Source organism: Schistocerca gregaria, chromosome 8 (genome assembly GCF_023897955.1).
Source record: "Schistocerca gregaria isolate iqSchGreg1 chromosome 8, iqSchGreg1.2, whole genome shotgun sequence".
Taxonomy (NCBI): Eukaryota; Metazoa; Arthropoda; class Insecta; order Orthoptera; family Acrididae; genus Schistocerca; species Schistocerca gregaria.
In genome coordinates this window covers 289,153,087-289,177,044 of record NC_064927.1, presented here as the reverse complement: position 1 = coordinate 289,177,044, position 23,958 = coordinate 289,153,087, and the positions used below count along the sequence as shown (strand labels likewise).

Below are 23,958 nucleotides of genomic sequence, written 5' to 3'. Positions count from 1 at the left end.
TAGAAAGAGAAGAACGAAGATTCTTAACTTGGAGTCCGACACTTGCGTAATCGCAATTATAAAACATGTACGGACGTTAATTCCCTGCTCGGTTCCGTCGTTTTGAAACATAGATTTACTGATGTCCCGTGAAAACTTCGCCCTGAAATGAGGCGTGAGGCCTTCGGTTCGTTCCAGTAACGGTGTTCCCTTCCAGGCACCCTGTTATTTAACTCGCGCAAATAAGACACTTGTTTTCTTTTGCTGTCTCCTCTTTTGTAGAGTGGATCGATTTTCAAAGACTAGAAACGTTTAATAGCGTATACAGTGACAGGAGAGAGGGTGGTTCTATAGTGCGGAATTTGTGCCAGGCATTGGGGAAGTACTTAACAACGGACAGCGCCAATATTATATTCCTGATTGTATGAAGATATTCCGGTTGCGACGCTACCTACTGCAAGAAATAACATACAGCGATGGTCTATCTACACGCTGAATATCATCAGATAAGTTTACATTTTGAGTAGAGAGTGAGAGAAGCATTATCTACATGTAAAAGTAGAACTCCACCAACAAATTTTCAGATGTTGTTGTACTGCCAGAATTAATTGATATGAACATTAGTTATCTTTGTTACTGTGAGACACATAATCATATTTTACTGCGAACTTCATGTTTTGAGAAGTGGTAGTATGAGCCAAGTCAAGAAAAACATGTCAAGTGGACAGGGGCTCGAAAGGGCTTACCATAAAAGCTTTGAGTTTTTGCTCTTGTTCGGTAATGTGAAACACATATCTCCAACTATACAAGTCCTCATAGCTCTTGAGGTACGTAATTTAAACACGATGCTTATCTGACATTTTTTCTTGTTTTGGTCCATACTATCTCCTCCAAAAATGTGGAAAGCAAAGAGCTCGAAATAGAGAATATGTGTTTTATAGTATCGAATATGAACAATTGAGCATATCTTTTAAAGTGTGCATTTTAAAGCCTATGTTTGTTCCTTGCTTTGGTCCAAATTGCCACCTGTCAGAGTTGGTGATGGTGTTCTGATTCACTCTGCATTTTAGAAGGTGACATTGGATTTATATGGTGTTCCAGCAAGTCCATAACGACCATCTCAACACTGGGACGGAGCAGTAAACAGCGCAGCTTAACACAGAAGATTCTACTTTCATGCACAGTAGGTGGTTTTCCAGATTTTCACTACGCTGTATCTTCTGCATATACAAAGAGAGACGAAGGTTCTAGTCCTCCCTCGGGCATGGGTGTGTGTGTTGTTCTTTGCATAAGTTTGTTTAAGTACATCTACATCCATACTCCACAAGCCAACTGACGGTGTGTGTCGGATGGTACCTTGAGTACCTCTGTCGGTTCTCCCTTCTAGTAGTAGTGCGTAAGTCTAGGGACCGATGTCCTCAGCAGTTTGATCCCTTAGGAATTCACACACATTTGAACACATTTTACAACGAGAGAAATTTGAAGTGAATTTTAATTTACTCATATGAATGTAAAATTTTTAATCTTAGAAGAACTAGTCGTATTTTACAAGTATACATCTTCCACATACATGAAGGTAAAACATGGCAGGTACAACATGGCAGCATTGTTTACTTTTGGGACTTATCTACCTTTCACAAGTGTTAATTCTATCTTCCAACATACGTGCGACATATATCCAGCCGATTGCCAGACTTGTCTCTTATTTTTGCTACCATGTCTGGAGTTAGAACATTCAGCGCTGTTGGAATACGGTGTCGCGGCTGACTCAATGAGACTGGGGAGGCATCCAGACGGAGTCTGTAGCGAACCTCTACGGTAGTAAAAACACACCAGGCGGCCTTGGAGGCCACTGGAGCTACGTGAGATCTGTACGCCTTTTGGCACAAACCTCTGTAGGACACGGGAGCGCCGTACTCTCAACGAAGTCCACCCAGCATGGTCACGTAAAATTTCTGCGTTCAAAATAATTTTGTTTCCGACGCTTTTCATTGGCACTGGGCGCCACTTGAAAGATGTGAAGAGCAATATTAGACTGGGATGATTCCAGGTACACACTGAAAAAAAATTGCAAATATTTGCTGAAACACCGTAGAAGATCAAGTAGTAAAGGGTATAGCAATCAGTCGCCAATGATTTTTTTTTCCATATCAGTATTTCGGTCACTGTGAGGCCATCTTTAGTGTTATAACATGTGAAGGATCTGTTACAATACTGTAACATGCATATTCTTAATTGTACAGTTGCATAAGCCTTAAATGTAAGTCAGTCGTGACATACGTATCAGTAAATGTAAGTTAAACATTTAAAACTCATAGTATATGCAGATAGGCCCAACTGAACGATTCATATGAGACTCAGTTCTCACTGAGGCCGCTGTTTACAACATACCTGGCTTCAGTGTATGTCATTCCGTCCTTACGTGTATGATGCATTGACAACATGTTGGGCGGCGGGTAATAATCAAATGGTCTATACTTTGTTATGTAGTTATGAAAAGACACTTAAATTGTCAGTGCATGCCTTACACCTACCTTCGCCGTTTACAAGAGCTTGAAAACAATTTTTTCTGTCAGCCAGAGAGCGAAGGCGAATATACTGGCTATAATTTCCAGGCTGCAAGTCCACATTACTCTTTGTGCTCATTGAACGAAAATATTCCTACTTGCTATTTAGTCAGCTGGGTCAGGAACTATGACTACATATAAAAGTTTTGAGTTTCAAGTGATTTATATATTCTGTGAATATTCGCGAGTCAATAATAATAATAATAATAACAATAATATAAGGACTATTAAAAAAGAAATGAGCTGGAGACTGTAAAATTATAATCGCTGAAAAGATTGAAATGTCATTTCATGTGAAAGAAGATTTGGTCTCTATAAGAGCGATCAGGTCCCAAACTCGCCGCTAGAGGGAGGCGGGCGCACACCCACATGACGATGGACAGACCATGTGCACCTATCTACTGTCCACTGTACTAAGTCGTGCTGAAAATAGTGCAGTGGAGGCGCTGAAAGATCAGCAAAGGGTGTAGTGCGTTTCCTGACATCGGGAGGGCTGACGGAGACGAAACTTCATCGAAGAATGGCGCAAGTGTACGGAGTGCCTCCATGTCAGTTGCAAAAGTCGAGAGGCGTGGCACAGACTATTCAGGGACGCACAGACGCTGATCTCTGATGACGTACGATCCGAAACACCAAATGGCATTGCCGATGGCATTGCCCTTCAGGCGGACGTATTCATTATTCGAGACCGCCGAGTTACGATAGCAGCCATTGCCGCATCAGAAATGCAGTGCTTTCCTCAAACATGTGACGTTTTAGCTGTTCCCCGCATTCCTTCCGCTGTCATGAAACGCATTGCATCCCTTTGCAACTTTTTGGAAGCCTCTAGTTCGTTTCAACCCAACTTAGTGCTATGGACGGTCGATGCGTCCGCGTGCACTGCGTGTCCTGACATTGGCGAGCGGACTGTACGCTCACGTCCCTCTAGCGGCAACTTTGAGACCTCAGATCCCTTACAGAAATCGCACCTCCTTCCGCAGGCAATTGACATTACGATTTTTCCAGCGGTTTTCATTATACAGCATCCGGCTCGTTTCTTGTTGAATGCCCCTAGTAACAACACTCCCATCGGACATAGCATTCTTAGCAGTTCAGAGCCGATCTCTATAGGAAGTTTAAAGTACAATGGTCGTACGCCGTGACTTCTAATCGCCAAAAGTTAACTGCTCGCCTTAAAAGTGGAAAATAATCTCGCCACTTGCCACGCTGTTTTGTCAACTCCACGGGCGACACACACATATTTCATGGAAAGCTAATCGATCCATAACGGTGTAAGGTCCACGCGAGTTCACTCGTTGCTTCTACCGAAAACGCACGTCTGTCTAGCTCTGGCGTTATCCGAGGCAAAATGGTCGCAGGATTTGACTGACGCGGACAAATTTATATCTCGGTGAGATGAGTCTCCACTGCCTCTCACGCTGCATTTATATAAGGGCGCAGTGGGCCGCCAAACGGAACACGTGCTATCAACCTCTCTAGGCAGAGATAGCAATGTCTGAATGATCTCTTTCTCGAAATTCTATTAATTAATAGTTCTGTCTATCAACAATTTACAATCTTTAACGCTCTTGTTGGCTCGCAGCATAGTATATGTCAGTATAAGAAATAACGAAAAAGAATGCTCCAAAACTAACTGCAATTCACAATTTTATTAATTTTTGGATAAATAGAGTTAAGTTTCCTTTAGTTGATGAAAATGTGTTAAGAATGGAACCGACAATAGAAGCTGATCTCTGAATTGCGTTTTTAAGATTCCTTGTAATCATGGTTATTTACAATAGTAACGAAACCTGGTACAGCTATGTTACTGCATGAATGTAATCGAGTACTGCAATTGGAATTTACTATTACAAATAAAAATTGTATTCTATGTTTTCGTTCCTGATTCTTTTAGTAAAAAACTCAAAAATTAATAGAGGCAGCTTATTCATGTCACATATCTAATGTTTTTACATTAAACTGTGGTTACATAACAATTTTCAGCTTTCTAACTCTAATATTGATTGGCTTAAAGTTCTCGTAAAAATGCCTGTTTTTACTAAAATACTGCTATGGTCAAGGTGAGAGCTAACATGTAATTGCGATGTATATTTGCATATACTGAACAATTTTTAGCTTTGTAGTTTTATTACTCAGGACCATTTATTTTTCTTAAGATCAAATTTTTTGCCTAAGAAATTCATTTGATCATTCTAAGAATTTACAGTATTAACATTAATATATTTCAGAATGCACTGATAATTTTGTATATGGTATTTACAATTAACTTTTAATTCCACTCTTATATTATGGTGCAATGCTTTGAATTTTAAGCCCAGGCGCGTTATGGTGAAGTGGTGCTGCTGGTGGTGAACTGTAGTAAGCCCAGACACAATTGCTCGTCTCTATTCCTCTTACAGTGATAGAGTGCTTGTTTTGCCTCAGATTTGAATTATCTTTACTGTACGGTTCATAGGTTTTATCATTTTAATTATTTTATACTTTGTTCGTATACCAAATAAGGTGATTGTAAATAAAACCAGTGGCTAATGCTTTACAGTTATGCAGCGTGTTGCGTGAAATAAACAGTGGCGTCACTTTGCGCTACACATTTTTCAGTTGAACATAATTTAAAAGATATGAAACATCGTTTTCAAACATATAAGTCAATAAGCGTTCCAGTAAAACCGTGCTATAAACTAAGTACGGTGAAAGGAATTCTAACAGAAAAGAGTGGATTATAAGTAGTTTTACAATCGGTACTATGTCGAAAGACCAGGAATTTTACTGTTTAAGATGTCCCCCCTTTAAGTTTCATATACAAATCCATTAAAATTTACATAGTTCCGTGTTAAAACTAGCAACTATATCATGTAGTAACTTTGGAAACAAACAGAAACTTTGTACTCAAATGCAATACGAGAGAAATGTAGTCATAATGCATCAGCAATGTAAGGAGTGCGCTGTAGATCAATATGAGGTAAACTGAAGCCAGCTGTGTTATAATGGTAAGCAGTGGCGTCAGTGTGAACTCAGCCGCTCACATGAATACTGCAGTTGGGACAATGCACGAATACAAGTGCTTCTAGTGTTTCACTTTACATTTAATAGTATGGTTTTCTAACTGACTTACATTTAAAGCTTATGCAACAATACATGTAATAAGACATGCATATTACTTTGTTGTAGCTTGTTCCTCACGTGTTTTCTAGTAGTGAAGATGGCCACACAGTGACCGAAATCTCTAGATGCAATAAGCATCACTTGCGAATGACTGTTCTATTCTATTCTTTACTACTTGACATGAATACATTCGGTGGTCACAACTATTTCCCTGTGGAATGAAGGAATCAGGCCTGACCAGAGACAATGTTCTTAGCAGGCACAGTCTGTAATATATATATATATATATATATATATATATATATATATATATATATATATATATATATATATATATGAGTGTGTGTGTGTGTGTGTGTGTGTATGTGTGTGGGTGGGTGGGTGGGTGCTAAATAAGTTCCCAGCGTTTCTCAGGTATGTGTTTCTTCCATTGTCCTCTTAGTCCATCTCCTTCTTCCCCCTCTCTGCTCATCTCCAACCCCCACATTCTGTCCATCTCCTGCCCTGGCCCCCTCTCTGTCCATCTCGTCCTCCCCCTTCTCCCTCCCCCTCCTCTCTGTAAATCTGTTCATCATCACTCTGTCCATCAAGTTGTTCTCCATCTGTTCATGTCCTCCTACCCTATAAATCTATCTGCTGCTTCCCCTTTCTTTGTCAGTCACCTCGTCTCCCTCTTTCCGCCTCCATCTCTTCTTCCCCCTGCCTCTGTCCATGTCCTCCTCATACTCTCCATGTTCCCCTCCTTCCCTTTCCTTTCTGTGTGCATCTCCTCCTCCTCCTCCTCTCTCTCTGTCTGTCTGTCTCTCTCTCTCCATCTCTTCCCTTTCTCTTTCCGCTTCCCCGTCCCCTCTCTCTGTTTCTCCCTTCCCTATCTCTCTATTTCCACATTCTCCTATCTGTGCCTATATCCTCCTTCCCCTTCTGCATCTCCTCATTCCAATTGGAGGCTGGTGGTTACTACCCTTACAGTATTTATTTACAGATCGTAACTAATATGTAAAATATTTCACATATGTCCAACATATCTCACGTGTGTTTGTACACACATTTCTTCATCTAAACATGGCGGCAGTAGAAGATTTACGATTTGTGATCTCCGTATACAATGGTAAAAAACGAGTGCATAAATGCTCTCTGCGAGAAATATAGTACAGTGCACGAAAATATGTTTGTGCCGTGTCATATCATAATAAAAGCACTAGAAGAAGAGAAGAAGCAAATTCATGTACAAGTAAAAGTGATAGTGACAAACTCTCAAAATGCGGTCCTTTACAGAGAAACAAAGACGAAATACTTCGTGAAATAGACATAAAAGAAAAAATTATTAATATCTTGCGTGACGATATTTTAAAATTACTACAAGACTTGAAATTCTTACAGTCATGCAAAAGTGCAAATATGACGCATGTTACGCCAAACAAAAGCTATGCAGAGTCTGTGAGACCTAAAGAATTCAATCGTGGAAAACACAGTGAAAACTTATTCCAAATGCCATTAAAAAAATTTCAGTGTTTTAGAAACAGAAGAAGACCCGCAAAAATTTTACGTTATGAACATGGTACAAACGCGTCTAGTTACGTGAAACCAGGGGCATCTATGCACGAAATTACAAAAATCATCAAATGCAAATGAATGCACAGTGATAGTGGGGGGAGCCAATGATGTTTACCAAACTCAATTATCGAGTGCCCTCGAAAACTTAAAAGAAATACTGAATACCAATAACATTAAAACAATGATCATCATTGGTATTCCGCATAGACACGACCTCATAAACGTTTCGTGTGTAAGTAAAGAAATCATAAAAGCCAACAAACAGTTCGAGAACATATGCAAAATGTATGAAAATGCTCAATTTCTACCTGTTAAGTACCTACAGAGAGACAGTTTCACAAGACATCGCATGCATTTAAACGGAAAGGGAAAGAGACTACTCAGCTTTAAAATTTTAGAGACATTGATGACAACAGTAGAACCAATATTACCATGCCAGCCACAAATAATAGTACAACAACCACCACCAGCTACAGCAGTGAAACCATCAAAAACTACAGCAACAAAAAAACCACTATCAATATCAGAAACAAAACCACCATCTTCAGCTGATTCAGTACAGCCCTCACCAGTGGCAGAAAAACCAGCATCGACTGAAGTAAGACAATCCTCATAAACGCCAACAGTAGGCATAGTCATAACATTTGCTGACAATCCACTATCAGTCATGGATGAACCACTACCGCCACCACCAGCAGCAGCAGCAGCAGCAGATGAATCAGCATCATCACTAATCCCAGTAACAACTCCAAAGCAAGAGGGGCCGAAGCTGGGAATTCCGTGGTGACACTGTGACGAGGAATGTGCTTTGTGTCGATGAAGGAGATGTCTATCCCGAGAGTGCCAAAGATGGTGGACTTTGTAAACCTTAATAGTAGACATTTCACAGTTCCTATAGAAACTAATAGTAGCCATAGGAATCATGATAACTCAACAAAAAAAAAATTGTACATCCTGCCGGCCAGAGTGGCTGAGCGGTTCTAGGCGCTACAGTCTGGAACAGCGAGGCCGCTACGGTCGCAGGTTCGATTCCTGCCTCGGGCATGGATGTGTGTGACGTCCTTAGGTTAGTTAGGTTTAAGTAGTTCTAAGTTCTAGGGGACTGATGACCTCAGCAGTTAAGTCCCACAGTGCTCAGAGCCATGTACATTACTATTATTTGCACGACTATTCTGATCGTGTGATCAGATTTTCAATATCTTTATTACTTTAAAGTTTAGTATCTGACGGTACATTATACAAGTAACACCCAGCAACGAATTTCCAAAATCCAAACGGTTCTTCAGATTTCGTCGATATATGTGTGTGTAGAAAGCTATTACTGTAAACCTAAATTGGTATGAATTACAGGCATGTAGCTTGAATAGTACATGAGTTGTTGGAGGTCAAAGTGACCGACTACTATCGATAGCGTCACGCCATAAGTACTCCACAGTTCCACGAAAAAAAAAAAAAGGTAGCAGCATGCGTATAAATATATTGATTCATCTATGTCTTTGTTAATATACGATATATGCTACTCACGAGGAAACTGGTCGATTATTTACTCTCTTTTAGAAAGCACAAAGACATTAGGCTACTGGCCTACCTGTTGTTCTATTTCTTATGATATATGTTTCAAAATGGTTCAAATGGCTCTGAGCACTATGGGACATAACATCTATGGTCATCAGTTCCCTAGAACTTAGAACTACTTAAACCGAACTAACCTAAGGATATCACACAACACCCAGTCATCACGAGACAGAGAAAATCCCTGACCCCGCCGGGAATCGAACCCGGGAACCCGCGCGTGGGATGCGAGAACGCTACTGCACGACCAAGGGCTGCGGACTGATATACGTTTATCTAATTGTTTATGTATTTAATAATATGTATTAGAGCGTGTTTATAGACCAGCCGTAGGAATATTTATTTAATTTCAAGTATTTAAATGTAAATCCAGTATTTTTTATCTGCTTAAATATGTGCGTTGGCTTGAAAATATGGCGCAAGCGATCTAGCCAATCACAGCGCTCGTGAATGGTCAGTTCTGGCAGTGCGGCAGTGCTGTACAGTCGCACAGGACACGGGAGTGAGTGCTGGACAAGGACAGTACAGCGCGACGGACGCACAGTCGGCAGAAAGGCTTGGACAGTGGAGCAGTCTGCGCGTAGTCGCGGAGAACAGAAATACTACGACGTGCCGACCTTTGCTCTTCTGTGATTGCCATGGCTTCTGCAGTGAAGACGTAGTGTGCGTTTAGAAGTGAATATCCCGCGAGCTATGTCGTTGTTCATAGCTAATTACGTGCAGTATGAATCTATTGTTTCCCTGTTATTCAACTTATATTTTATTTAATTGCAGGACCATCGACACCATTAAGTGTTTTCAGAGATATACCGCATTCTCATGAGTAATTGTACTATCGTACTCATAATTTCAAGTCGTAAAGACAGTACATGTATATTTTATTTAATTGCTGTATTTCATTCATAAATTTATATGCTACTTTCCTAATTCCCAATTGCCGAGTGATGGACCCTTCGACCATTCGATTCCTGTATGTAGTCTTATCGTATACTGTAGACTCAGCAGTATTTGGCCTGTAATGCGGCAACTACGTATCCCAGCCCCTAGACAACGAAACCAGCCAAATCTTTTAATATTGCAACGTTGAGTCGGAGGGTGCGTAGTTATTTGAAAGCCCGCATGCAGAACTGAGAAGAGATATCAATGTCGGTCGGTGAGGCCTGACACGGAGTCGGCGTTGCAAACCATCCCAAAGGCTTTCTATAGGATACAGGTAAGGACTCTGGGCAGGTCAGTCCATTACAGGGATGTTATTGTCGTATAACTACTCCGCCAAAGGCCATGTATAATGAAATGGTGCTGGATCGTATTGAAAGATGCAGTCGCCATCCCCTAATTGCTCTTCAATCACCAAGAAGGTGCATAAAGCATCAATGTAGATATGTGTTGTGATACTGCCGCGGAAAAGAATAATTATTGCAAGCCCCCTCCATGAAGAACAATAGCACACCGTAACTCCACCGCCTCCGAATTTTACTGTTGGCACTACGCACGCTGGCAGACGACGTTCACCGGGCATTCGTCATACCGTCACCATGGCATCGTATTGCAACATTGTCTACCGTGATTCGTCACTCCACAAAAAGTTTTTCCACTGTTCAATCGTCCAACGTTTACTCTCGTTACACCAAACGAGGCGTCGTTTGGCATTTACCAGCGCGATGTGTGGCTTATGAGCAGCTGCTCGACATGAAATCCAAGATTTCTCACCTCCCGACTAACTGTCATAGTATTTGCATTGGATTCTGATGCAGTTTGGAATTCTTGTGTGATGGTCTGGATAGATGTCTGCCTGTTTCACATTACTACCCTATTCAACCGTCGGCGGTCTCTCTCAGGCAACAGAAGATTTCAGCCTGTATCCTATTGTGCTGTACATGTCTCTTCACGTTTCCACTTCATTATCATATCGGAAGTAATGGACCTAGAGATGTTTAGGAGTGCGGAAATCTCGCGAGAAGTGTGAAAATCTCGTGTACAGACGTATGACCATGTTCGAGGTCGTTAGTTCGGCGGAGGGCCCCATTCTGCTGCTAATTCTAATGTAGTAGTCTAATGACTACTGAGGTCGCTGATATGACATACCTGGAGGTTGGTGGGAGCACAACGCGACTGCTATGAAAAACGTGTGTTTTTGAGGGTCTCTGGGTACTTTTGATAATATAGCGTATATGGGGGAAGGATAAAATATTGTCCCTTACTACAGTTTCACTGTTCATGCTGTGAAACTGCCACAGTTACCATCTTTTAATTTCTTACTTTATTGCTACTAACTGTACTCGTGACTCATTTCGCAGTCAGTTTTCACATATACTACTGATGACACCAAAAAAATTATACAGCGTGTAAATTTTAAGTTGACGAACCAGAATAACTCGGAAAATAAGCTTCACACCCCCATGAACCATGGACCTTACCGTTGGTGGGGAGGCTTGCGTGCCTCAGCGATACAGATGGCCGTACCGTAGGTGCAACCACAACGGAGGGGTATCTGTTGAGAGGCCAGACAAACGTGTGGTTCCTGAAGAGGGGCAGCAGCCTTTTCAGTAGTTGCAGGGGCAACAGTCTGGATGATTGACTGATCTGGCCTTGCAACATTAACCAAAACGGCCTTGCTGTGCTGGTACTGCGAACGGCTGAAAGCAAGGGGAAACTACAGCCGTAATTTTTCCCGAGGACATGCAGCTTTACTGTATGATTAAATGATGATGGCATCCTCTTGGGTAAAATATTCCGGAGGTAAAATAGTCCCCCATTCGGATCTCCGGGCGGGGACTACTCAGGAGGATGTCGTTATCAGATTACATTCCATTAGAACTACTGACGGCCTTGGGACAACTAGCCCTGACAAAACTCTACCAGCTGGTGAGCAAGATGTATGAGACAGGCGAAATACCCTCAGACTTCAAGAAGAATATAATAATTCCAATCCCAAAGAAAGCAGGTGCTGACAGATGTGAAAATTACCGAACTATCAGTTTAATAAGCCACGGCTGCAAAATACTAACGCGAATTCTTTACAGACGAATGGAAAAACTGGTAGATGCAGACCTCGGGGAGGATCAGTTTGGATTCCGTCGAAATGTTGGAACACGTGAGGCAATATTGACCTTACGACTTATCTTAGAAGAAAGATTAAGGAAGGGCAAACCTACGTTTCTAGCATTTGTAGACTTAGAGAAAGCTTTTGACAATGTTGACTGGAATACTCTTTTTCAAATTCTAAAGGTGGCAGGGGTAAAATACAGGGAGCGAAAGGCTATTTATAATTTGTACAGAAACCAGATGGCAGTCATAAGAGTCGAGGGGCATGAAAGGGAAGCAGTGGTTGGGAAAGGAGTGAGACAGGGTTGTAGCCTCTCCCCGATGTTATTAAATCTGTATATTGAGCAAGCAGTAAAGGAAACAAAAGAAAAATTCGGGATAGGTATTAAAATTCATGGAGACGAAGTAAAAACTTTGAGGTTCGCCGATGACATTGTAATTCTGTCAGAGACGGCAAAGGACTTGGAAGAGCAGTTGAACGGAATGGACAGTGTCTTGAAAGAAGGATATAAGATGAACATTAACAAAAGCAAAACAAGGATAATGGAATGTAGTCAAATTAAATCGGGTGATGCTGAGGGAATTAGATTAGGAAATGAGACACTTAAAGTAGTAAAGGAGTTTTGCTATTTAGGAAGTAAAATAACTGATGATGGTCGAAGTAGAGAGGATATAAAATGTAGACTGGCAATGGCAAGGAAAGCGTTTCTGAAGAAGAGAAATTTGTTAACATCGAATATAGATTTATGGATCAGGAAGTCGTTTCTGAAAGTATTTGTTTGGAGTGTAGCCATGTATGGAAGTGAAACATGGACGATAACTAGTTTGGACAAGAAGAGAATAGAAGCTTTCGAAATGTGGTGCTACAGAAGAATACTGAAGATAAGGTGGATAGATCACGTAACTAATGAGGAGGTATTGAATAGGATTGGGGAGAAGAGAAGTTTGTGGCACAACTTGACTAGAAGAAGGGATCGGTTGGTAGGACATGTTTTGAGGCATCAAGGGATCACAAATTTAGCATTGGAGGGCAGCGTGGAGGGTAAAAATCGTAGAGGGAGACCGAGAGATGAGTACACTAAGCAGATTCAGAAGGATGTAGGTTTCAGTAGATACTGGGAGATGAAGCAGCTTGCACAGGATAGAGTAGCATGGAGAGCTGCATCAAACCAGTCTCAGGACTGAAGACAACAACAACAACAACGAAAAAATGCCCCCGGCCATGAAGCAAGGACCGTGCTTGCGTGCCCCAGCGATACAGATAGCCGTACCGTAGGTGCAACCAGAACATAGGGGTATCTGTTGAGAGTCCAGGCAAACGTGTGGTTCCTGAAGAGGGCAGCAGCCTTTTCAGTAGTTGCAGGGGCAGCAGTCTGGATGATTCACTGATCTGGCCTTGTAACACTAATCAAAACGGCCTTGCTGTGCTTGTACTAAGAACAGCTGAAAGCAAGGGGAAACTACGGCCGTAATTTTTACCGAGGGCATGCAGCTTTACTGTGTGGTAAAATGATGACGGCGTCGTCTTGGGTAAAATATTCCGGAGGTTCACAAAAAATGTTAAAATGTGTGTGAAATCTTATGGGACTTAACTGCTAAAGTCATCAGTCCCTAACCAAACACACTACTAAGAACAAACACACACACACACACACACACCCATGCCCGAGGGAGGACTGGAACCTCCGCCGGGACCAGCCGCACAGTACATGACTATAGCGCCCTAGACCGATCGGCTAATTCCGCGCTGCGTTCCGGAGGTAAAATAGTCCCCCATTCGTATCTCCGGGAGAGGACCCTCAGGAGCACGTTGTTATCAGGAGAATGAAAACTGGCGTTCTACGGGTCAGAGCGTGGAATGTGAGATCCCTTAATCGTGCAGGTAGGTTACAAAATTTTAAAACGGAAATAGATAAGTTAAAGTTAGATATAGTGGGAATTATTGAAGTTCGGTGGCAGGAGGAACAAGACTTCTAGGACTTCTAGACAGGTGAATACAAGGTTATAAATACAGAATCAAATATAGGTAATGCAGGAGTACGTTTAATAATGAATAAAAAATAGGAATGCGGATAAGCTATTACAAACAGCATAATTAACGCTTTACTATAGACAAAATAGATACGAAGCCCATGCCTCCAACAGTTATATGCCAACTAGTTCCGCAGATGATGAAGGGATTGATGAAATGTATGATGAATAAAAGAAATTATTTAGATAGTGAAGGGAGACGAAAATTTAATAGTCATGGCTGACTGGAATTCGATAGCAGGAAAAGGAAGAGAAGGAAACGTAGTAGCTGAATATGGATTGGCGGTAAGGCATTAAAGAGGAAGCCGCCTGGTAGAATTCTGCACAGAGCATAACTTAATTATAGCTAACACTTGGTTCAAGAATGATGAAAAAAGTTGTATACATAGAAGAAGCCTGAAGATACTGGAAGATTTCAGATAGATTATATAATGGTAAGACAGAAATTTAGGAACCAGGTTTTAAATTGTTAAAGATTTCCAGGTGACTCTGACTACACTCTTTTGGTTATAGATTAAAACTGAAGAAACTGTAAAAGATGGGAATTTAAGGAGATGGGACCTGGATAAACTGAAAGAACCAGAGGTTGTAGAGAGTTTCAGGGAGAGCATTAGGGAACAACTGACAAGAATTGGGGAAAATAACACAGTAAAAGAAGAATGGGTAGCTTTGAGGGATGAAATAGTGAAGGCATAGGAGCATCAAAAAGGTAAAAAGACAAGGGCTAATAGAAATCCATGGGTAACAGAAGAGATAGTGAATTAAATTGATGACAGGAGAAAATACAAAAATGCAGTAAATGAAGCACACAAAAAGGAATACAAACGTCTGAAAAATGAGATCGACAGGGAGTGCAAAATGGCTAAGCAGGGATGGCTAGTGGACAAATGTAAGGATGTAGAAGCTTATCTCACTAGGGGTATGATAGATACTGCCTACAGAAAAATTAAAGAGACCTTTGGAGAGAAGAGAACCACTTGCGTGAATATCAAGAGCTCAGGTGGAATACCACTTCTAAGCAAAGAAGGGAGAGCAGAAAGGTGGAAGGAGTATATACAGGGTCCATACAGGGGCGATGTTCTTGAGGACAATATTATGGAAATGGAAGAGGATGTAGATGAAGATGAAATGGGGCAAGAAGAAATATATAGAGGGTCTACACAAGGGCGATGTTCTTGAGGACAATATCATAGAAATGGAAGAAGATGTAGATGAAGATGAAACAGGAGATATGATACTGCGTGAAGAGTTGGACGGAGCGCTGAAAGACCTTAATCGAAATAGGCCCCAGGAGTAATCAACATTCCATTATAACAACTTATTGTCTTGGGAGAGCCATCCCTGACAAAACTCTACCATCTGGTGAGCAAGATGTATGAGACAGGAGAAATACCCTGAGACTTCAAGAAGAATATAATAATTCCAGTCCCAAAGCAAGCAGGTGTTGACAGATGTGAAAACTGCCGAACCATCAGTTTAATAAGTCATAGTTGCAAAATACTATTGCGAATTCCTCACAGATGAATGGAAAAACTGGTAGAAGCCGATCTCGGGGAAGATCAGTTTGGATTCCACAGAAATGTTGGAAAACGTGAGGCAATACTGGCCCTACGACTTATCTTACATTAAGGAAAGGCAAACAGACGTTTCTAGCATTTGTTGACTTAGAGAAAGCTTTTGAAAATGTTGACAGGAATGCTCCCTTTCAAATTCTGAAGGTGGCAGGGGTGAAATACTGAGAGCGAATTGCTATTTACAATTTGTACAGAAACCAGATGGCGGGTATAAAAGTCGAGGGTTGAAAGGGAAGCAGTGGTTTGGAAGGGAGTGAGACAGGGCTGTAGCCCATCCCCGACGTTATTCAGTCTGTATATTGAGCAAGCAGTAAAGGAAGCAAAAGAAAAATTCGGAGTAGGAATTTAAATCTATGGAGAAGAAATAAAAACTTTGAGCTTCGCCGATGACATTGTAATTCTGTCAGAGAGAGCAAAAAGGATCTGGAAGAGCAGCTGAACGGAATGGACAGTGTCCTCAAAGGGGGATATAAGATGAACATCAACAAAAGTAAAACGAGGATAATGAAATGTAGTCAAATTAAATAGGGTGTTGCTGACGTAATTAGATTAGGAAGTAAAACGCTTAAAGTAGTAAATTAATTTTTCTATTTAGGAAGCGAAATAACTGATGAAGGTCGATGTAGAGAGGATATAAAATGTTGACTGTCAATGGCAAGGGAATCGTTTCTGAAGAAGAGCAATTTGTTAACATCGAGTACTTTTCTGAAAGTATTTGTATGGCGTGTAGCCATGTATGGAAGTGAAACATGGACGGTAAATAGTTTATACAAGAAGTGAATAGAAGCTTTCGAAATGTGGTGCCACAGAAGAATGTTGAAGATTAAATAGATAGGTCACATAACTAATGAGGAGGTACTGAATAGAATTGGAGAGAAGAGAAATTTGTGGCACAACTTGGCTAGAAGAAGGGAACAGTTGGTAGGACATATTCAGAGGCATCAGGGGATCACTAATTTAGTATTGGAGGGCAGCGTGGAGAGTAATCATCGCAGAGGGTAAAAATCGTAGCGGGAGACCAAGAGATGAATACACTAAACAGATTCAGAAGGATGTAGGTTGCAGTAGGTACTGGGAGGTGGAGAAGCATGCACAGGACAGAGTAGCATGGAGAGCTGCATCAAACCAGTCTCTGGACTGAAGACCACAACAACAACATAAAAGTTATAGAATCCGGAGTTGATTATTTTCGAGGGGGACATCCGCTGGTGCTAAAACTAGCCCGCCACTACAGCCCCGTGGGGGTGGGACGGGAGGCAACTTTAAAATTTTAAAGGGGAATCCCCATTTTTTATTGCAGAATCCGATTCTACATAAGAACTACGTGCATTTTGTCTTAAACATTTGTTTTGCTTCTTGGAAGTTGGCGCTGTAATTTAAAGAAACCATGTCTTAATTTTTGTGTGGAAAATGGTTACGGATAAATAAAAAATGAGTTTACTCGTTAGTAAGTAGGATGTTTGATTACCCTAGTTAGCTAATCAGATGATTTGTTTGATAATTGAATGTTGTGTGACTTCATGACCACGAAACAAACAATACTAATCCGAATCTGCGGAAAAAATTATTATTTGGATCAACATTTGTAAAATTCTAATTCCTCTCTCTCAAACACCACCCTATGGGGAGAGAGGGAGAATTTTAGTTTTAGTGAATTGAAAATTACGAAGTAAGTAAGTATATTTTATCTGTCCGTAAACATTTTCCACACAAAAATGAGGACATGGATTTTCTTGAATTACAGTGTCAACTACCAAGAATCAAAACAAATGTTCAAGACAAAATGTACGTAGTTTTTTTTTTGTAGAACCTGATTCTGCAGTAAAAAAATGGAGGGTTCCCATTTGAAATTTTAAAGTTGCCTCTCGCTCTACCCCCAAGGGGCTGGGTTGGCGGTCTAATTTTAGCACCAGCACATGTCCTCCTCGAAAAAAGTCGGCTTTGGACTGTACACACTTTTTCGTGCGTAGCTTATTTTATGAATTATTGTCGTTTGTCAACTTTAAATTTACATTATATATAGGGATGGGGGAGTGGACGCACGTTCGGTTTTCACTACGTTTCATGGATAACACCTATTCATCACTCTCATTGGCGACCGATTGGTGTTTGCCTGGACCATGCCTGGAAATCTGCAACGGATTCTCTAGCACTGCCGATGACGACCTTGAAACTTTAAGTATGCAACAGCCACGCACTTTCATTTTGCAGGTGATACTTTTCTCACGTCAACCACACTGACAATTCCTAATTCAGGAACTCTGCTGCTCTCTGTCTTTACTAAATAAGTGAGCCTTTTGTACTTTCTAGGTACTTTAGTGGCTCCAATATACATCGCATATCCGAAATATTGCAAGTCAAATACAAGAATCTTATTTCTCTCAAAAGTAATGATTTAGGATTCGTTCGAATATAGAAGTTGTTTATTTTGATCTTGCATTTTTTTTAATTCGTCGCAAGTTTTTCAGCAAAAATACTGGACACATAACCTCAAGTAAATGAGAATGTTGATTTGCTACTGCTGTGCAAACGAGATTTCATCCGTAGGAGGCAAAGGAAGAACAACTATAAACGTGAGAAACAACACACTCAGAGCAGCATCTATTAAATTTATAATTATGTTGTTACGTGACAGAAGAGGAAGAAGTGCTAGAAGTGTTTATAATCTCAATGTAAAATGTCCATAACGTAAAAGAAAATACTATACAAATTTACAGCTTGGTTCCAAGTTTCGCTGCTTGAGAGCACCTCCATCTACAACAAGAGATCGTAGGACAATGATTTTTCTTGGGAACATTTGTATGGACAAGCGGAAGAGATATAACGAATAACCATTGAAAGAAACACGTTTTAATTTCCACATGAGAAGGTAACGCTTATTAAATGCGTACAGGTTGCAAACGTTGTTCAACGTGATGACCATCTCCAGCCACGACAACCTCGAACTGCATTGGAATTGGCTCTAATAGTGCCCGAAACTAGGGTGGGCCTTCGAATGTTCAGCTGTTATGGCACATGTATTGCACTGTTTGAAGATCACACGCTGCGCCCAGCAGTCTCAGCCATGCCAACAGTTACTACTTCAGCTGATTGTGGAGCAGTTGCCCTCTCTAAGAAGTAATTCGGAAATCGTTATTTAATTCTAACTTCCCAGTCATGTTCTTTAACCGCGATACCGAAAGAGGACGTCTCCGTATTCCTTTAATTCGTCGATACTTGCGAAGAGCTGGAGCCCTATTATTGTCGTTTTGACAAAAGATTCGAGAAAATTTAGTGCAGTTCCATATTGACTGTCTCCAAGTGGCGGCCAGTCACGACACTACTATCGACGGGAACTAACGTAGTCGTAACAAATTCCCATAACTCTGGATACCCATCTGGTAAACAGTTTAGTTACAGCCACCCAGTATATACGGATTCCAGGTCGCAGAAGATACCTTGTAAATAATCCGGGCGTAAAGCTTACGGAGCAAAACATTGTATTTAGACGGATCCAAATTAGTATCAACATCAACATAATGTTGCTCGCAACTGAGGACGATAGAATAAGAAAAGTTAGAACTGTTCCTGTAGAGAGCTTCAGGGGCTAAATGTACCGAGGCGACCCCTGCAAGGACAAATACTTCATAGCTGGCTTGAAGGTCAACTTTTAATTTCGATGCACAAGGTCAACTGTTTCCCACGTATCTACAATTACAAGATACAAACTTCTGAAACACTTTTGCAAAGCCCTGTGTTATTCATTCATCGCTTAACAACAAAAGTAAAATAGAGTTCTATGCACTACTGCACCTGGGCTGTAAAAAGGAAATGGACCGCGAATACAAAGGAGCGTTACGTAACGCTGCAGGAGCAAGCTGGTAGTGGAAGTGACGCGCCAGTTCCTCACCTTCATGACTGCAGCAGGATGAGCGCTGGCGCCAGTGACCGCTGCACCGCCTGACTGGCGTCTAGCGGCTCCGCGCGTGCCTTCATTGGCAACACGTCGTCCTTGGAACAACAACCACTCCCATTTCGTTCGTGCCTGTCTTTACAGACACAGTAATTCGCTTGTGGACACGGATGCTTTACATAACGAATTTGTAGTCCATTCAACCCATAGGAATTATTAGTGGCGCTCTTGCAAGAGGTATCTATGTCTACATCTTTACTCTGCAACCTTCCTTGCAGTATATAGTGGAGGGTACTTCGTGTACCACTATCACTTCCCGTTTTTCCCGTTCCGATTAGCGGGAAGAACGGCTGCTCGTAAGCCTTTGTGGGGACTCGAATCTCTCTCATTTTTTCATCTTCGTCTTTTCGCGAGGTATACTTAGGAGGAAGCAATGTATCTGTTGATTCTTTTAGGAATGTACGCCCTCGGAACTTTAACAGCAAACTACAACGTGTTACAGAACTCCTCTCTTACAGCGTCTGCGCTAGATTTCGTTGATCCTCTCTATGACGCTTTCGAGTATCCTAAATGAACCTGTAACGAAATGCTATGCTCTTCGGATTATTCAAGTTTGGGTTGAACGAGCATTTTGCAAGACACCTCCTTTCTTGGTGAACTGCAGTTCCTTAGGATTCCTTCAGTGAATCTCGGTTGGTATCTGCGTTTTCTGCGATTACTTTTATCTGGTCGTTCCTCCTCATATTGTTCATTGCGCGTACTCCTACATACGAGTATTTTATAGAAGTAACTGCCGACATACTATATTACCGATAATACCTATGTTTGTCTTACCTAACTCTTTGGTTTTCTTAATATAGCTTTTGAATAACCATTCTCTTTGATGTACCTTCTACGTAAATGTTTTATTCATTATTTATGACAGTTGATGTCACTGTAATTAATCTATGGAAGTTATTTCAAAAATAATATACTGTGAAAGAAATGCTGTGTTTACCTTTTACTCGTAATACTAGTTCTTGCGTAAGTCGTGTAGGTTTGCAATCCTATAAAACATGAAGGGAAGCCACACTACAATGAAACTTGCTTGGCGGTAATACGAGAGGTGGATCCGCTGGTTTAACTTCAAAGCTTTGTTGCATGAGCTATCCGGTGGCTTCCAAGCATAATATTAGCATCTTGTGTACTGAACGAGGCAAGAATGACATATAATATAGCCTCATATGTGAACGTAATTTGGCTTATTATTCATGGCACACTTGGGTTAGCTCTGTGCTATGAAAATCCGACTCTAAGAAGAGAATTGTCAGAGGCTGTTATACAGCGAGAACCATGGATCCTTTCACAGCCTTATTTTCTTAATAGCACAGGTTCAAATGGTTCAAATGGCTCTGAGCACTATGGGACTTGGAACATCTGAAGTCATCAGTCCCGTAGAACTTAGAACTACTTAAACCTAACTACCCTAAGGACATCACACACATCCATGCCCGAGGCAGGACTCGAACCTGCGACCGTAGCAGTCGCGCAATTCCGAACTGAGCGCCTAGAACCGCTAGACCACCGCGGCCGGCAATAGCACAGGAGACAGACCAGGTACGTGGTTCCGTTTTCAGTAGTAATTTTGTATTCTGTAAACTTTTTGCTGACCCTTCGTGTTTTATGCTTAGGCGTTTACCTAGACACGGTCCTGTCCCAAGTGGTATTTCCGATCATCCTGTTATATTGAGCTGATAAGTCATTTCAATAAACGTTCACTACAGTTAATTTCATCAATATTCAATGGGCCTAAGTACTTCACGTAATTTTGATAAAAGGATAGTTAAGAGTTTCGTCAAAGTACAGTCACTAAGAAAAGATTTAGAGTATTCAGTGTAGAGATTCTGCTTATTGAAAACTCAGTACATTATTACAGTTATAGATTCATGATAGTTACTAGCTAGTACAACTGAAAGCCGGCATAAAGATAAATTATTACTAAATGAAGTGTTTGTAATTTCACATGTTACATAGTTACCAATTTTTCTAATATTGCCGTGTGGCTAAAATGATCAGCCTTGATCCGAGTCTACTAAAAGACTAGTCTCTGGGTCCCCATGCTAATAGTTGAGCCAGATTTAAATTTCATGTTACAAAAACAGTACTCAAGCAGTGCGACTTCCATTCTTATATCTTGTGTTTACTACACTAAGCAAACAGCTACACTATATTCAGGTATAAAGTGTTCTATCTGAAAAAAAACGGAAATTTGTGGTAAGGTCTTTTGGGACCAAACTGCTAAGCTCGTCGGTCAATAAGCTTACACACTGTTTAATCAAACTTTAACTTCCGCTAAGGACAACACACACACGCATGCTCGTGGGATTACTCGAACCTTCGGCGGAAGGAGGCGCGGGAACCGTGGTAAGTCGCCCTAGGCCTCGCGGCTACTCCGCACGGCGTTCTGTCTGAACTAAATAGTAAAGGAAGTGAATGCGCCTTAAAATGAAAATAATAATCAGTACAAACGAAACAATTACCTGAAAACTATTTCCATCGTAGTAGTTTCCCATAATTAAATTGTTAACCTCTTTTCCAAGTTGATATTGCTCCACCATAAGTAATTATTTACCTATAATAATCATTAGCTTCCTACCAAATTGTGCAGCTAGTAAGTGATACTGAGAGCCAGTTGTTGCGTAAAAGTACATATACTCCTCCTATGTAGTTCACGTCAAACCTAATGGTACATTAATTGATAAATTGCACTGCTGCTTGGTATCTTATTTCCGAAACATAATTTTAGTCTCAAGTCCATCCCAATACTTATCTTTCTTTGTGAACAGGGCTAGTACTTGGTAAAATTCTGCCTGTTTACGCTGACCACTGTTTTCTTAAACGTAATTACAGTGTACTTAATTACTAATAGAACTTCGGTTCGATTTCCGCTTCTTCCCCTACTGACTGTTTTCATTACAAAGCTTTAGTGAAACAAAAGTACTCCCATACCTTTCCATTACGTTCGATCACACCTGTCACAGGAGTAACTTTAGAGGTGTATTGCTAATTTAATAGTAGCCAGAAGCGTTATGCCAGGTTCTGTAACCACTGCTCACTTACGATAGCCGTGGGTTAGGAATGTTTGGGGTGCAAGAAACGTAGAATCGTGACACCAAATGGTAACAAAATCATTAAGTACGTAACCCATGTAACTGTCAAGCCAACAGATGTTGCGACACTAAGTCGCGTATGGGGCCTACGATGATATTGTAAATCAGCAGTACTACTTGTATTAGTGCCGAAAGGGTCAACTGAAATAAACCGATCACTTCTTCTTGAAAAAAAATTATATTTGATGCGTTTCAGGCGTAGCTCATCGTTAAAATGTCTGTCAAACGAAAAGTAATGAGAGCACGAATACATCGTTCAATATTCATTTGAACACATTTATTGCTAATAATTATTGTATGGTATACTTGTGGTTTTCTTACTTCTTTTTTCGTTTGACATACTGGCCGCCAAATAAAAAGGTTTTTACGAGGCAGAGGACCACAAGACACTTATCCCCTCTCAGAGCAATTATAGCTGATAGAGCCGGCCGGTGTGGCCGTGCGGTTCTAGGCGCTTCAGTCTGGAACCGCGTGACCGCTACGGTCGCAGGTTCGAATCCTGCCTCGGGCATGGATGTGTGTGATGTCCTTAGGATAGTTAGGTTTAAATAGTTCTTAGTTCTAGGGGACTGATGACCACAGATGTTAAGTCCCATAGTGCTCAGAGCCATTTGAACCATTTTTTTATAGCTAATAGCTGTGACACCATGAAGGCGCGCTGCAACAAACATGAAAGTAAAATGAGGTGAGCATACTTGGGTATAGATACGGTTACTATTTCAGCGGAACCAAGTTAAATAGATGGGGATAACACTATCTTTAGCCTCTAAGTAAAACAAAAAAAGGAAAAAAGAAAAGACTTGCAGATTTACTATTCAGATATCACGTTTGAACCTTGGTTGTTTGTGAGAAACAAGTACCAGCCTTTGTCAGAACTCGACAGGTTCGTAGCTTGTAGATACAGTGGTTTATCGTGATACTGTTGGTCGCATTAGCTGGAATTCCAAAACGCTCATGGGAATTTTTACTCGAACGCCATGCAGAATGTCAAAGGCCTAGGCGATTAGCAGCGCAAAACATAGACCCGTGGGGAATGTTAAAGAAATACCAGATTCCATGATCGAGAAAATAGCCTTCTTTACAGCTAGACAAGTATCCACATGGACAACTTGGTGTCTGGATTTCCGCGGATTGTCAGCAATGCGACCATTGTTACAGCTCTAACTTACGTGACATCCGAGCAGCGACTCCAGATTAGGGACTTTTTTCACCGTTTTGGCGATAAATGTTTTTTTGGAGGAACTTTTGACTTCAACCTTAGGGTAGCTTCTGGGGGAAAAAATTTCGATATCGTCAAATTTTGGAAGTATTTTACCTGCTTAGTCTTACTATTAACACCATCTGTGAAATTTAGTTCAAACGACACGTGCTTAGTTTTCTAGATATTCACTAGACGTCACTTCTCGATACATCTTTCGTTTTTAGGGTGACTTAAGAATCACCCAAGTGGTAGCGCTGCGTGACGCCACTATGTCAGTTTCGACGGTTTTGAA

General features: G+C 41.0%; 1 protein-coding gene across 4 annotated transcripts in view; it reads right to left on the bottom strand.

The window, feature by feature from the left end:
* Positions 1 to 19,364, bottom strand: part of LOC126284418 (uncharacterized) — a 74,500-nt gene extending 55,136 nt beyond the window's left edge. For 3 of the 4 annotated variants that reach the window (XM_049983332.1, XM_049983333.1, XM_049983334.1), the window contains exon 1: positions 19,314 to 19,351. In XM_049983332.1, the coding sequence (XP_049839289.1) occupies positions 19,314 to 19,319 (6 nt within the window). In that variant the 5' untranslated portion in view covers positions 19,320 to 19,351. Of the gene's footprint in view, positions 1 to 19,313 lie in introns of all 4 variants that reach the window. The other variant, XM_049983331.1, reaches the window with a different exon arrangement.
* Between the last annotated feature and the right edge of the window lie 4,594 nt (positions 19,365 to 23,958).